The sequence below is a fragment of the Mus musculus genome, chromosome 1 (assembly GCF_000001635.26).
Source record: "Mus musculus strain C57BL/6J chromosome 1, GRCm38.p6 C57BL/6J".
Taxonomy (NCBI): domain Eukaryota; kingdom Metazoa; phylum Chordata; class Mammalia; order Rodentia; family Muridae; genus Mus; species Mus musculus.
Window position 1 is genome coordinate 176,030,553 of NC_000067.6, and position 15,613 is coordinate 176,046,165.

The following is a 15,613-nucleotide window of genomic DNA, read 5'->3' on the forward strand; positions in this document are numbered from 1 at the left end:
ATGGGTGGCATACTACTGCAGCACAGAACTCAGTTCGATAAAGTTCTTGATATTCTTGAGGCTACTGAAGGTTCTGGTGATGGCATGCTGGATAAGGTGATGGAATACAGACCGCAGAATGGCAAGGAAGGAAAAAAAAGGCTAAGGGAATGTACGGCCTTTTTCTGGCCCTCAACCTGCTTGTGTTAGAGTTGGATGTTTGGAACTTTCCTATAGTTCCTTGGATAAGAAAACCTAGGGAAGTTCTACAAGTCCTCCATTTCTTCCAGGGACTCAGGCTCTGCCATCTCTTCATCAGTGATAATTACCATCAGACAGGCTTATGTCTTGCATTTTTAGAGAACACCACCCCCCCCCTTCTTACTGTGCAGTTATCATCACAACACCCTGTTTATTCCTTTCTTGGTGTCATTCAAAACCTACTTTATTCCCCCATCCTTTTCTTCTGTAGTCAGACATTTCCTTCAAATTCTAAGTTCACTGACACCAGTGCTATACTTTTCTGTTGCTCTATTTTTATTTCTGTAGCATAAGTTATATTGGTAAATTGTCATGAGCTATTTGTGTTTCTTGTGAGCAGACTCTGAGAACAAAGCAAGAACCTTTGTCTCAGACTTTTGTTTGTTTATCTAAATGCCTCTCTGAGATTTCTTGTCCTGGAATAGGCTGCCTCCCTGACACTGTGATAAAGAGAGAGAACAGCAATCTGGCAAAGGGTATGAGAAACACTGTACCTTTGAGAATAGCTAGGAAGTAAATCATTTCCAATAGAGGCCACTATTGTGTATCCCACGGCACGGATGAGCAAGATTATTATTTCTGGATGCTATAGTGCCTGATTAGATGTTCTGCTATGTACCCACCACTTGCTATTTGTTCTTTTACTTTTGCTTGCTATACGCTTATAAGGTGACTCACTCAAAAAATTATAACTACAGCTCTGATAGGTAATTCTCCAAATAGAACAATCATTAATGTCTGCCATAGTCTAAATAAAATAAGTAATGAAAAGTAGAAGTGATTTTCCAGTTCTTCTCTATACTCTCATTGTTACAGTTAGGATCTGGATGGTTCATGTGTTAGTTAATTTTGTAACCAATCCTCCTGTGTTAGTTACTTTTGTAGCTAATCCTCCTGTGTTGATTTTGTAACCAATCCTCCTGTGTTAGTTACTTTTGTCACTGCTGTGGTCCCCAACAGTGAGGAGCTTGAGGGAAGATAGTTTATTTTGGCTCAAGAAGTCATGGTCACATGCCATCACAGTCATGAAGGCATGGCAGAGGACATGGTGGGGGTGGGGGTGTGCAAAACTGGGGCTCTTCACACCTAGACAGAGCAGGAAGAGAGCATGGGAGTCTGGTTTCCAGATGGCCTTTCTTCTTCTTTAGGCTAGGACCCTAGCCCATGGGATGGTGCTGCCACATTCAGGGTGGGTATACCTTCCTCCATTAATACTCTCTGGAAACTCTACAAACACCTTCCCAGAGGCTTGTCTCCTAGGTGATTTCAAATCTGCCATATCCCCAAAGGTCCACATGTCAATGGTTTGCTTTCTACCATGACACTACTATAGTAGAGTGGATGAGGTGGAGCTATTAGGAAGTGGAGCTAGTGAAAGACTTTCAGGAATTTGAGGACATGCTATTGAATTCATGTAATCCTAGGTTCTTTTTCCTGTCTTGCATTTCCTGTCTTGCACTTCCTGCCTTGTACTTCCTGTCCATGATGTGGTTGTGTTCCACCTTGCCCTCCTACCGCAATGTTCTGCCTCATTCTAGCACCAGTCCATATTGGGTTTAAATCAATACAACTTTGAATGAAAATAGCTTATTCTCAGAGGCTGGCAAACTCCTTTTGAACAAACTTTAAGTACATTCCTTTGACTTTCTAAAATGAAAATAAAAATCTTTTCTTTGATACTGGCTTCCAGCCTGCATAGTTGTTTACTTATTTTTTTTTTTAAACAAGAATTCTGATAATTTAAGCAGTATTACCCCTTACCCATGGAACATGATGAAGTTCACCCACATCCTTGTCTAAAATTTTGACCTGGCCTTAGGGAGAATTCTGGTAGGCCAGTTTAGTATAATCAGAGCTCTTTTTTTTTCTTTTTAAATATTTTTTTATTACGTATTTTCCTCAATTACATTTCCAATGCTATCCCAAAAGTCCCCCATACCCTCCTCCCCCACTCCCCTACCCACCTATTCCCACTTTTTGGCCCTGGAGTTCCCCTGTACTGGGGCATATAAAGTTTGCGTGTCCAATGGGCCTCTCTTTCCAGTGATGGCTTACCAGGCCATCTTTTGATACATATGCAGCTAGAGTCAAGAGCTCTGGGGTACTGGTTAGTTCATAATGTTGTTGCACCTACAGGATTGCAGATCTCTTTAGCTCCTTGGTTACTTTCTCTAGCTCCTCCATTGGGGCCCTGTGATCCATCCAATAGCTGACTGTGAGCATCCACTTATGTGTTTGCTAGGCCCGGCCTAGTCTCACAAGAGATAGCTATATCAGGGTCCTTTCAGCAAACGCTTGCTAGTGTATGCAATGGTGTCAGCATTTGGAGGCTGATTATGGGATGGATCCCTGGATATGGCAGTCTCTAGATGGTCCATCCTTTTGTCTCAGCTCCAAATTTTGTCTCTGTAACTCCTTCCATGGGTGATTGTTTTCAATTCTAAGAAGGGGCAAAGTGTCCACACTTTTCTTCTTCAGTTTCATGTGTTTTACAAATTGTCTCTTATACCTCGGGTATACTAAGTTATCAAAGCTCTTCTTAGCAACTGTCTATCCACTGATGTACCTGACCCTACTTGCAAGTAATAAATTCCAAGTCCTACATTTATGTGTACAATTGAGCTCAGTTGCATACTGTGATCCACCCTCAGAATGACAGCATAGTTCATCTTTATCACCTTTAGAAAAATTCAAAATTTGCTCTTTATAAATTGATGGCAGGTATTGGTCACAGTAACAGAAAGCTAACAGACTCCTAATATTGTTGGGGGGGTGGGCATCTGAGAATTCAGGGAGACTCTGTGTGTGTGTGTGTGTGTGTGTGTGTGTCTAAGATGATAAGAAAAGAGTCAAGGGTTTTAAATAACTTCTTCTGGGGAGAGAACAAATCCCCCGGAGAAGGTCAGCCACAGTGGAACTGTCTCTCCATTGAGGAGCTCACTTTGCAAATAATACGGAGCCAGGGTCACTACTTCCCAGATTGCTCCTGGAATTGGGACCAACAGAGGCATTTTCCTCTGTTTATTCTTTGGCTAAAAGCTGGAACAGTAAGTCAATAGTCTAAGTGCCTCTCACCCGGCTGCTACCCATTCATTTCCCATTGTGAAGAGGAGAGCTGTTGCCATAGTGTAGCCACTTCTTAGAACCACGTCCTTGGGTTAGCCATTTAGCATCTGATTCACGGCCCACCTGTGACTCTAGAACTGTAATAAAAGTTCTTGTTGCTGTCATAGGCTTTGAGAGGATCAGAAAAATAAACATGAAAGGAACTATGCAAAATCCACACCAGTCGTTATTATTTGCTGGGATAGTATTTTACTTGAGTTTACCCTCCAAGGAGCTGACGAGCTGTAGAACTACTTATAAAAACTCAGATAAATAACTACAGATACCTCCTCTGGGCATCTGTGGTGGGTTTAGACCTGAAGGGTGCAATGCTACACTTCTCCATGAAAGGTCTAGATAGAGTTCCAGTTAAGTACCAGAACCCCATTGTATCCTGCCCAACTCTGGAATGTCTGGCCTCAAAGGCCAGGGTCCTCACTTTCCTGTTTTCTAGTGGGTTACTCACTGGATGCTCACGCATGCCATAGTGTGAATTGGTGTCATTTTACTGGAGTCTATGAGAACTTGCATCCCAGATCTTAATCAAAGGCTTGGGATTAACACCAAGGAAGATGATTTTTAAGAGAAATCCAGGAATAAAATGCCTGGGGAGAAGTGAACCCCCTGTCACTTGCGTGCATACAGTGGAAGCTTGTCACTGATGAAGGCTGCTGTCTGGGAGAGTCCTGGTATAAATAGGAAGAGAGACAAGCTCCCCTAAATAATTTTTTTTCTTAGAAAATGTTCCCAAGCCAGGTTCCCCTGTCCTTTAGTTCCTTCTGCTTTCTGTTTGTGTTTGAAACAGTAAGTCGAGTGTTTTCTTTAGCAACAACTCTTACTTTTTCTGAGCACTGTGCGCAAACACTACAGAAATGACAATGACAACTAAAAATAACTTGAAAACAAAAACATCCAAGGCTGACATTTTCCATCTGTTTGAGATGAATCTCGGAGATTCTGGCAGGTAATTCTACACTTAGAGAAGGATCTAGTGCCAGCTTCTGAGCCCCCCTCTGTGCATGCTTGCCTACATCTCACGGAGCATTCTATCTGAGGTCTCTGATCTGGGAAGCTGAAATCTTCCTCTGAGAAGAGCACAGAATATGAAGAATAGTCACCATCTTATTTGACCTTTAATCAAATTAATAAGTCAGAAATCGATACGCAAGGGTTCAAAAGCAACAGCTAACTAATGCAAACCTAAATATGAGTTGAAACCAAAGTGACTGAGGTAGGGAGGGGAAAGAGAGAAAGGTGGATAAGAGGCAGGAAACTGGGATTTCATGTCATTAACCACACTCAGGAGACATCGATCATAATCTTCAGTATAGGCTCCTAATATCCACAAAGGATTGGAAAAAAAAAAACAATTTATGGGGAGACAGTGTATGGGTCTGAGGATGTTCTTATCCTATCACTGATCTTGAATATGCAATAAAGTCTGTACTGGTTGATTATGTGTGTCAACTTGACACAAGCTACAGCCATCAGAGAGGAAGGATCCTCAGTTGAGAAAATGCCTCCATTAGATCCAGCTGTAAGGCATTTCCTCAATTAGTGATAAAGCGGGAGGGTTCAGTCTATGGTGGGTAGTGATTCTGGGTTCTATAAGAAAATAGGCTGAGCAAGGCCAGAGGAGCAAGCCAGTAAGCAGCACCCTTCCACAGTCTGTGCACTAACTAGCTCCTGCCTCCAGGCTCCTGCCTTGTTTGAGTTCCTGCTCTAACTTTCTTTGGTGATAAACAGCAATGCAGAAGTGTAAGCCAAATAAACCCTTTCCTCCCCAACTTACTTTCTGGATATGTGTTTCGCTGCAGCAACAGAAACTCTAAGACACAGCTGGAAGACAGCAAGACAACATGTAAATTTGGAACTCTGACCTATACAACCTGCAGCAACCAGCCAATGCTCTCCTGGCTGCCACTGTCCTTGTGTCCTTGTAGCAGAGCCAAGAACAGCAGTTTTAGGCAATCAGCACCAGTGGCCAAAGCCTGACCAGTGACTTCTAGCTTCCTTTGCTTCTGTCTTTGCTTCTAACTGATAAAGAAAACATATATGATACACCCTCCACATCCTGAGCCCAGCTCAAAGTGTTTCTCCATTGTGTCTGTGCCCCCCTCCACTTTCTTTGGTGAGCATTGGTCTGATTCCTGTGAACATCCAAGTCTAGTTTCTAAATGCTATGGCTCTGGCTTCATTGTTCGGATTTGTTTAACATTGCTTAATTATCTAGGCATTGCCTATGATAATTAGCACAAAAGCTCTATAGCAAGTCATTAAAGTATTGCCTTCAGTGAGTCACAGTCAGTGGGCCATGCCCCTGTCATGTCACTGCACCCCATACTATGCTGTTAAGAAGGTCATGTGTTTATGAAAGGGACCATTGATGGCAGGGAATAAGCATCAATGCCAGCATTCCTTCTCAGTCTAAACAACTCTAGTTCCTGCGGCATCAGCTCAATGCTTAGTTAATTGACAGCTCCCACGTTTCAGGTGTGATGCCAGCTAAGTTTTAGTGACTCTTTTGGTTCCCCAGCAACACCATCAGTTCAATTGTAGAGATGAACAAATGAAAACTCAAAGAGATGGCATGACTTGCTCTGAGCCGTACAGCTACAAGATCAAGGAAACAAAGTCAGTTTCTGCTCTGACTTTAACCACTGTGTTTCAGTGCAGAACAACAGCTTAGAAACAGCCAACACAAACAGTGAGACGGGAGAACCGGAAACCTAGCAGCAGTACCTGTCTCCCAAGGTCAGAGCATCACTGAAGAGGGGGAAGTCCACAGCTGGGGGGATTTTGCATTGGGTTTGAAGGCAAGTCTCTTACTTGAACTCAAGGGAATCATAATTTAGCAGAGCCTTTAATCCACTGCTCTATATCTAGGGGAAAGCAATGATCAGGAGCCAACAAGATGGCTGAGTAGGCAAAGGTTCGTGCTGCCTGACAATGTAAGTGGAAGGAAGGAACTGGAGTTCAATCCCAGAAACCCATGTAAAGGTGGGAACCAACCAAATGCAGTTCACCTCTGACCTGCACACACATGCACAGGAACACACACACACATGTGTAGGCATGGCACACATGATCCGTCACACACAAAATAACAAAATAACACACACACACACACATATTAAAGTGAACAGGACAGACATCGCAAGGACAGGACACATTAGGAGACTCCAGGCCATCAAGCCATTTGGAAAAGAGGAGAAAGTGAAGGTGGACAGGACACTGACTATTAGCTCAGATATAAACTTTACTCAGAAATGATGTTGTGACTAGCACAGGCAGGAGAAAGTTGAAACAGGCTCTTGCTCCTCCATGCCACCCCATAAACGGAGGCAGGAGACAATTCAGTAGCTTTGAAAGAATGGTTCCCATAGGAGACAAGAAGAAAAGATTTATTTATGCTCTTTCGGATATTACTTGCAGAATTGCCACTATAGAAACTGTAGAAAATTTGCATAGCTCTGTTATTGAAAACACTGCTTCCTTATACATATATTTTATTAAAAGCAGGGACTTCCACCCCCTCATTTACTTTAAAATGCATGTGCAAACAAAACAGCCTTTCTGAGCTGCACAGGTAATCTTTCAACCAATAAGGAAGAGCTAATTATTTGCTTTCCTTTGTTAAATGTTTGCTAAGCACTACTAATTATTCCCTGCTGTATTTGCGCTTGAATTGCCTTTTGCCTTTTCATTTACATTCTGTTCTTGATAACTGGTTACCTGAATTACCCGTGCACCCCTTCCTGAGGAGCTAGAGTGTCTTCCAAAACTTGTACATTTTAAGAAAAACATCAGCTCAGTGCTAGCACCAAATAGGAAAGACTGAGCCGCCTTCCCCAGTGACTCCTGCCCACTGAGCTCCTTGGAGCTTCAGCTCTCTGCCTGTGACCTTTTCTTTGAATAGAAAAAAAAATCAGGAACAAGACAGACTCAAGGGCTGGGGAGATGGATCAGTCAACAAATGACTTGCTGGGTAATCGTGAAGGACCCAATTGTCATCCCTAATCCCTCAGAATCCACTTTCTATAAAGCCAGACATGGTAGCATGTGCTTGTAACCTCAGAGCTGGGGAAGCAAAGGTGGGTGGAGTCTCAGGACTAGCCTAACTGAAAAACTTCAGATACAAGTGGGAGGCCTTGTCTCAAAGGTGAGGGTGGGTTGGGGTAAGGTGGGATGGTGTGTGGGGGGGAACAGGGATGCCATCCTGAGGATAAACACTTGCAGCTGACCTCTATCCTCTGACACATACACATGTATACATGGACACACACACACACACACACACACACAATGAGATACACAAGAGAGGGACTCAAACACTGGGTAGGTCTTAGTGACTTTTTCATCATTAATTCCAGGCTATAGTAACATCTGGTGAAGGACTGTGATTTTGACTCATGTCACTGTCCACCAAGTGATCATGCTAGAAACAGCAGCTATGACAAAATTAGCATCTTTAGGCTCAGTAACGTTATCACTGTCCAAGTGCTCCAGCTATAAACAGCCACAGTGGTCCATCTCCTTACCGTTTCTCCAACAAACCAAAGGACATCAGGAATACCTTCCGAAGACAGACCGTCTCTGTTGACAGTCTTGTCCTCTTCTGGGGCCCCAGCTCCAGCTGATGGGAACAGTGTCACCTGCTCTCTCTGGTTCCTGTCTCATGGCTCACCAGTCACTGTGACACCACTCTGCCAGCTCTTTCCCATCAAATATTTCTTCCTGCTCTTGCTCACTGTCTCTATCAGTCAGAGTGACTGCAGTTGCTTGAATTTGCGGATATGAAACTCCTAGAGTTACAGAGCCCAGATTTCTGTAGGTTAGAGGTAAATGAACTGCCAGCCTTCAGCTCCAGATTCTGCCTCACCTTAGTGTCCCTATGCATAGGCTTCAAGGATCTATAAAATTAACCATGAGAAGTGTTTCAAAGTCAACCAGGCATGATGAGAGGCACACCCTCTCCACCCTTTCATAGTGCCTTAGCACACTGAAGACATTTACTTAAAGGAAGCACATAGTTTCTCAATCTTAGATAGTGAGAGTCTTTTTTTCCCAGGCAATGACCAATACCATGTCCCTGAAATAATCCATCATATATACATCTCAGAAAATGAGTGACCACCAGATTAATTTCTAGCTCCGAGATTAAAAGCTTATGATCCAACTTATCACTCAGATCTTGAGCTGGACAGGTGGTCCCCTGTCCATGCAGCAGAAGTCTGAAACAAATTGCTGAGTTTTAGGGTCTTCCTCATTGTACTGGCAGGTTTTGTGTGTCAACTTGACACAAGCTAGAGTTATCACAGAGAAAGGAGCCTCCCTTGAGGAGCTGCCTCCTTGAGATTCAGCTGTAAGGCATTTTCTCAAATAGTGATCAAGGCCGGAGGGCCTATTGTGGGTGGGACCATCTCTGGGCTGGTAGTCTTGTGTTCTATAAGAAAGCAAGCTGAGCAAGCCAGGACAAGCAAGCCAATAAGAAACATCCCTCCATGACCTCTGCATCAGCTCCTGCTTCCTGACCTGCTTGAGTTCCAGTCTTGACTTCCTTTGGTGATGAACAGCTGTGGAAGTGTAAGCTGAATAAACCCTTTCCTCCCAACTTGTTTCTTGGTTGTGATGTTTGTGCAGGAATAGAAACCCTGACTAAGACACTTTTGTGGGTTCTGCTCTCCTGATCCCCATGCCCTCCTACCCAAGAACTGATTTATTTTCATGTCTACCTTTTAATTTCTTCCACAATAAAAGTAGCTATGATGAAATTGTGCACACACTCAGGGTTTAAATAAGCCTATTCTTCTTTGTTGCAATCCCACTAAAGAGCACTATTCAATAACTACGTATAGTATAATACAATAATCCCATTAAAGAACAATACTTAAATTTCTCTCCTTTCCCCAAGTTGCCAGGTTCTTGATGTCAATGGACCTATTGAATCCTACCTTTCAACTCCAAGCTAAGAGGGTTTGCTCAAAGACTATAAATGTAACTTTTTCTAAAAGCCTGATTTTCATATTTCCCTCCCCAGCTTCTCCCATTTCAGCTTCCCGCCTCCAGAGCCTGAAACTGTTGAATGCCTTCCTTTCTCAAACTAGCTGGCCTTTTGTTCCACTTGTTTTTTATGAGCTACAGTTCTCCTTTCCTCCCTGGTGTGTAGAGGTGCTCATGAAGTGAGAATTGTGGAGAGGTGTTCTTTCTTCCCACAGGCCTCCCTGTGGGCGGGAATTCTAAGGGAGTCCTTGAATAAAACAAGAGGAGACGAGGAATGCAGAAGCAAACATATATGCAGGGCCTCCTGGTCTTTGAAATCCACCCCTGAGATGTTGGGAGTTTGCAAAGCTTCAGAAATGAGTAAGAGATGTCATTTCAGGGCCACCACATTGTATATTGTTGGGGCAATGCAGGGCATGTTGTTGGATGCAAGTGAACAGGATTTCTGAAAGAATTGTGACTTGATTTTTCTCATCCCAATGAAGTAATATAAACATAGCTTTTTTGGTAAGCATACCTTATTTTTAAAAATTAGTGGTGGTAAAGGTCAAATAAAAGCAAAAACTTCAGCATTGAGGGGCATAGGTTTGAATTTTAGCATCACCATTTCCTGGAAGGACACAGGACCCCAAATTGAATGATTTACAAGCAAGAGACATGGTGAAAATGGAAGGAACTCATGCCCTTCCTGCATGCATAGAGAAACGCCACGACACAGGGAAGTTGGAAGATCAGCTCTAATCACTTCTTTCACTTAGCACAGATTTCAAATAATCACTATTAGCCATAATCTAGATTTCATTAGAAAAACACACAAAATATAAAGCTGAGGGAACAAGTTGAACTTGACTCCTGGCAGGTGTATTCCGGTGAAAAGGAACACTCATTCAAGGTGACATAGTGTTGAGTAACTTAGGTTTTAGGAAGAGTGAGTGTCCAGAAATGACAGCCTAGGCTCAATTCAAGCTGGGTTATAGAAGGATTTCTGACTGACCCATAAAAGCCAGCATTGCTCAGGAATTTGTGAAACAGGTTTCCTTTTGCCTCTGGCAAAAAGGGACATACAGCTCTTTATTGACATGTACCTGCAGCAGAGATGAGCAGATCAAAGTCCAGCAATTGTTCAGGATCCCCCAGTCCCTAGTCACAAGTACTAGTTATACATTTCAAAGCCCTGACACTAGCCTCCTCGCCCTTCTCCCCTCAGAAGTTACTCTCTTTACAGTCAAGTTCTTCACCCCGTCCTTACTGCTTTTACTATTTTCATTTTCTGCTACCTCCACTGTTCCTTCCCACAACTCTCTCTTCTCACACACAGGGAGCCTTGGCCTTGTCCAGTTCTCTTTTTCCTCTTTTTCTTTTTTCCTCTCTCTGCTCTGGACTCTTCCAGATGCCTCTAGATATTTTCTCTCTCTGGTCCACGATAAAAACCTTCCCCAGTCATGACCCAACTGTTTTGGTGGTTTCTTCACTGTGCGTACAACAACATAGCACCAAAACCGAGAATGGTGTGACAAAGATGGGCAGACAGGAGGCAGTATTTATGCTTAGGTGTGGCGGAGGGTCAGAGGGACAAGGAGAAAGAGGTCCTGGGTGTATGGCAGTTGATGGAGGGAAGCTACTGGAATAGTAAGTGCTCTTGTGACAGAATCTTAGACCGCTCCTGCTTTCCGGATGGTATCTGCATTACACTTCTATCAAAAGAGTGCAGCTTGCTCCAGGTGGAACACAGGAAAGATGCCTGAAAGCACAGAAACTAGATTTGGTTTTGTCTTTGTGGTGGTTCGAATAGGTGGCTGCCATAGACTCATGTGTTTGAATGCTTGACCCATAGAGAGTGGTATTACATACTAGGAGGTATAGCCTTGTTGGAGTAGGTGTGGCCCTATTTTAGGAAGTATGGTACTATGGAGGTGAGCTTTCAGGCCTCAGATGCTCAAGCTAGGTCCAGGGACACAGTTCCCCTGCTACCTTTGGATCAAGATGTAGAACTCTCAGCTCCTTCAGGTCTCAGATGATCATTATTAGCAATGATCATACATACATACTGCCATACTTCTCACCATGATGATAATGGGCTAAGTTTCTGAATCTGGAAGCCAGTCCCGATGAAATGTTTTCCTTTCTAAGAGGTGCCTTGGTCATGGTGTCACTTGGCAGAACTAAAATCCTAACTAAGACAGTCTTTAGGACTTTTGTTCAGCAGCCACAAAATAAAACATTGTGACTTTGGGTTAACTGATGTGAGTGGTTCAGATCAATAACAATGAAGTGGAAGAGGCAGATTTGGCTGATGTGAGTGTTAATCTAAGATTGACATCAATCCTAAACAGGCTACAGTGTGTTTTATTATTTTGAATGAAGGAATGGCAGGAATAGGATCTGTTTGTTATATTTTTTTCTGGGATCAACATAAAAGGAGGCTAGAGATAATATCTACCATTAGATAATTATGACAAATGAAAAATTATCACAAAGACTAGAAAGACGACCCATACAATGCTTAAGTTTGGTTACCAGCACCCAAAACTGGTAGCTCATAACTGTCTGTAACTATAGTGCTGAGGGATTCAATGTCCCTGGTCTTAGGGCACCTACACTCCTTTGGATACCTACACACACACACACACACACACAGACACACACACACAGACACACACATACACTCACACACTCACTCATGCACATGTAAATGCACACTTGCACAATTAAAAATGAAATCTTTACAAAATATTCATAAGTTCAGTGTCTGACATATAAATGAAAGCATTTAGGAAATGACCCCCTTCTCCTGTCTTGGCCCACATCTCTGGTCTACAAGGAGTTTGGCTTGTTATTAAATTTACAACCAGCAGAAGAACATATTTCCACAAGAAAGCCCATATGGGGAACATCATATGGCTTAAACATTTCCCACCAACACATCCTCCTGCTTTAGCCTCCCCAGAACATTTTTTAATTCTGTAGATAGCACTTAATTTACTGAATAGATACAAAATATGCATTGTTTTCTTTGACAATGTCTTCCTCTCCAGAGAGTTGTGGCATGGTTTCCAATCTATAGCTGGAGTGAGAGACTGCCATATTAAAAATAGTCTAACCTAGATTACTTTGACTTTCTTTTAAAATTGAAACCAGAAAGTACACCTTGGCTGTGGTGTGGTGGAGGTGGGGAAGCACCTGTTGTCTCAGAAGAGAGTGAACTTTTGCCAGCTTTGCAGCCACGTTCATAAAATGCCTTGCGATTGTGAAGACCTCCCAAGCAAACTGCTATCTACTGTGCACTCAGCTTGTTTAAGCTTAACCTGCCTTTAAGCAAGCACTGTAATAAGCTTACTATGCCTTGGATTTCCCATGTAATCAGCTTTTACAGCCTAAGCTAAATGCCTATTAATCTTCAGTTGTGGACTCGTTCATGCCCCAACCCAGAATAATATATGTGTGTATGTGTGTGTTGTAATCATTTGCTGAAAGCAGCCAACGGTTGAAGACAACCTTAAACAAAACCAATATCCACCATAAAAGTTGGAAGCATTTATATCAGCCCATGGACACAGGCTGATAATACCTGCTTGTGGTTTGAGTGCTATTTTTGGTCAGTAAAGTCACTTTTTCCCTTGTAAAATTCTGTTAAATGTTTCTGTTAAGAATCTTTCATTTTTTCCCCCATATGTTTTCTTTGGTGTTCAATGAATACAGAACAAAGCCCTTTGCTAGGAACAGGCAAAACAGATAGACACAGCAGACAGACAGACAGACACATGCACACACATATACAAACACACTGGCTAGTAACCATACTATGATGGATGACCCAAGGAGAGAAATTGAGTTATCAAATTTGGGCTTGCTCTTGCTCATACTATTCTAGAAGGAAGTTCTGTTATTCCTTAATGTGACATCAGCATACTTGATAAGTTTTCTTTTAGATGTATACCAACACTTCAGTGCAGAGGAAAACAACTGGGTTGCTGACACCCTGTTTGTATACTGCCTGCTTCTTCTATATCTCAGCATGCTTGCCTACTTCACCATAAACTAGGAGAACTAGATGGGGGAGCAGGAAAGGCAGAAGTCTAAGAAGACGAAGGAAAGAATGGAATCTGAGAGGCTAGTAGTTACATTATGCAAAACAGTCAGTACTCACACCGCCTCCCATTTCTAGTCATCTGGCATGATGCCACCTTTCCTCATGGGTCAGAGAAATACTGGCACCTTGGTGCTGTCTCCCTTTAGTGCTTCTTACCCAAAGGCCAGCTAGGATAGGTATGTGTCGGGTCTGTAGTATAAGTGGTCAGGTGCCCGAAGCACCCAGTGACAGGGAGCGTCTACTTTCCAGAGACACACGGAAATACAACAGTTTTAGAATCCTCTATGGATCAGCTCTGGCCAGCACAAATATATGAAAATTACAGGACTGCCTAAGTTTATTTTCAAGACATTTGACATTAATTAGCTGTGAAGAGTATGATAACATTTCCATCTTAAGCGTCTACTGGAATATGCCACATGATTTTTGCCCTTATCACACTGTTCTGTGTTGAGCAGGCACGGTTTCCTGTTTCACTGATAGTGTAGTAGCATCCCTTCTCCTCGAGTCTAGGTGCTACAACCCATATGCAACTTGTTCTGAAGATGCTCACAGCAGCATCTGAGTTCCTAAGCTTTGACTCAGCGTCAGTCACATTATTTATCTGATAAAATGATCCTTCAGAGGAAAGGTTTGTTTTTCCACATTAAACAAAGTCAAGCCTCTTAAAAACCAGGCAGATAAATGTAAGAAACACTGGATTGGGGAATGTGCCTCAATGGTAGAAAGCATGCTGAACTTAGTCCTTGGTATCTCAAAAAATGCTGTACATATCTGAGCCCTCTCCGGAGGCAGACATTTTGATGGCCACAGATGTTGAGTTTGGGTATGGTGGGTCGATTACCTGTCCAAGCGATCGCCAGTCTAAGCCTGCACTGCCAATGTACACATGCTGTTTGTCCACAATCCAGAAGGACGACTGCAGCCGGCCCTTGTTGTAGGCGGTCATGTTCATGTATGTCACCTCAGCACCTAGGAGGTCAAGCAGACACCAGTCAGCCTCCACTCCCAGACCCTGCATCCATGAACAGTCAGGTATCTACAAGCACTAAATACCCAGGGCTGTGCTGAGCGCAGTGGAGACTGGGGGGAGCCAGGTACTTGCACAAGGCTTTGGTGACGAAGGCGCTTATGATGCTACATTGTTCCCCGTGCTAAAAGAAGAAAAAGGATTTACTGTGTTTATGCAGAGGAGGCACTGCCCATCGTGACAGGACTACGGCTTCTCAAGTGACCCTGGTCAACAAGAAAACCCCATTCCTGCTGGTTACCTGGATCGTGAGGTCGGTACAGTACGCATCCCTTTCTTATGACTTTGGAATAATGGCAATAAAATTGGTGTTTTTTAAAAGAACGTCTCATTCACTGTTACATCTGCCCCAATAGGAGACCAACTGGCTCATCTCTCCCATACCTTATTTCATCATTTAGCTCTTTCCATTGCTTTTACTTCTTCGCTTACCATATTCACTGTGTAATTTGGGTTTCATCTCTTCTCGCCCTTTATTTAATACTTCCTAATTCAAGCTGTGATTATCCAGGTCTTAATGAGATGGAACCCAGAGCAGCAAAACTGTCACTAAGACTGTCATGAAAATCAAAAACACCTCAACAGCTGAATGTGACCAGCTGTTTGAGTGAGAGGGTGGTATAATCCGCTGTCATGTCTTAAAGCATTGCCATCCCAAATGCATGTACAGCATTCGTTCATTCTGATGCAAGGCCACTGTGAGTGTACTAAAGTCAATTCTCTCAAAAGAGCAGGCTTACATGTGTGTAGTTCATGAACTAAGTTAGTCTTTAGGTACTCAGGAGTAATGAAGAGAACACATCCTGCTGACACATTTCCTTGTGAGGATCGAGATTACCAGGGATATATAATGTTACATGTGTAAGGACATTTGATATTTGAAAGGAGAGAGGATTGGGGGAATGTACCTCAGTGGTAGACAGCATGCTGAACTCAGTCCTTGTCACTCCACATTTAAGAAAATGCTGTGTCTGAGTGCTCTCTGGAGGCAGACATTTTGATGGCCACAGATGTTGATTTACACACGAACCTGGCCTCTCACAGGGAAAACACAAGCTATGCTTCCTGGCTCCATGCGACAAGGATGAAAAGAGGAGCCATAGAGAAAGATCTGTGGGCATAGGGACTCCCAAGCAGATTTTCTC

At 43.0% G+C, this 15,613-nt stretch overlaps 1 protein-coding gene across 15 annotated transcripts in view; it reads right to left on the minus strand.

Moving 5' to 3' along the window:
* Positions 1–15,613, minus strand: part of Pld5 (phospholipase D family, member 5) — a 319,212-nt gene that overhangs the window by 68,252 nt on the left and 235,347 nt on the right. For 12 of the 15 annotated variants that reach the window (XM_030254909.1, XM_006496900.4, XM_030254898.1 and 9 more), the window contains one exon: positions 14,283–14,410. The exons of the other annotated variants lie outside the window; for them this stretch is intronic. In XM_030254909.1, coding sequence (XP_030110769.1) covers positions 14,283–14,393 — 111 coding nt within the window. In that variant the 5' untranslated portion in view covers positions 14,394–14,410. The remainder of the gene's footprint in view (positions 1–14,282; positions 14,411–15,613) is intronic. 15 annotated transcript variants of the gene reach the window in all.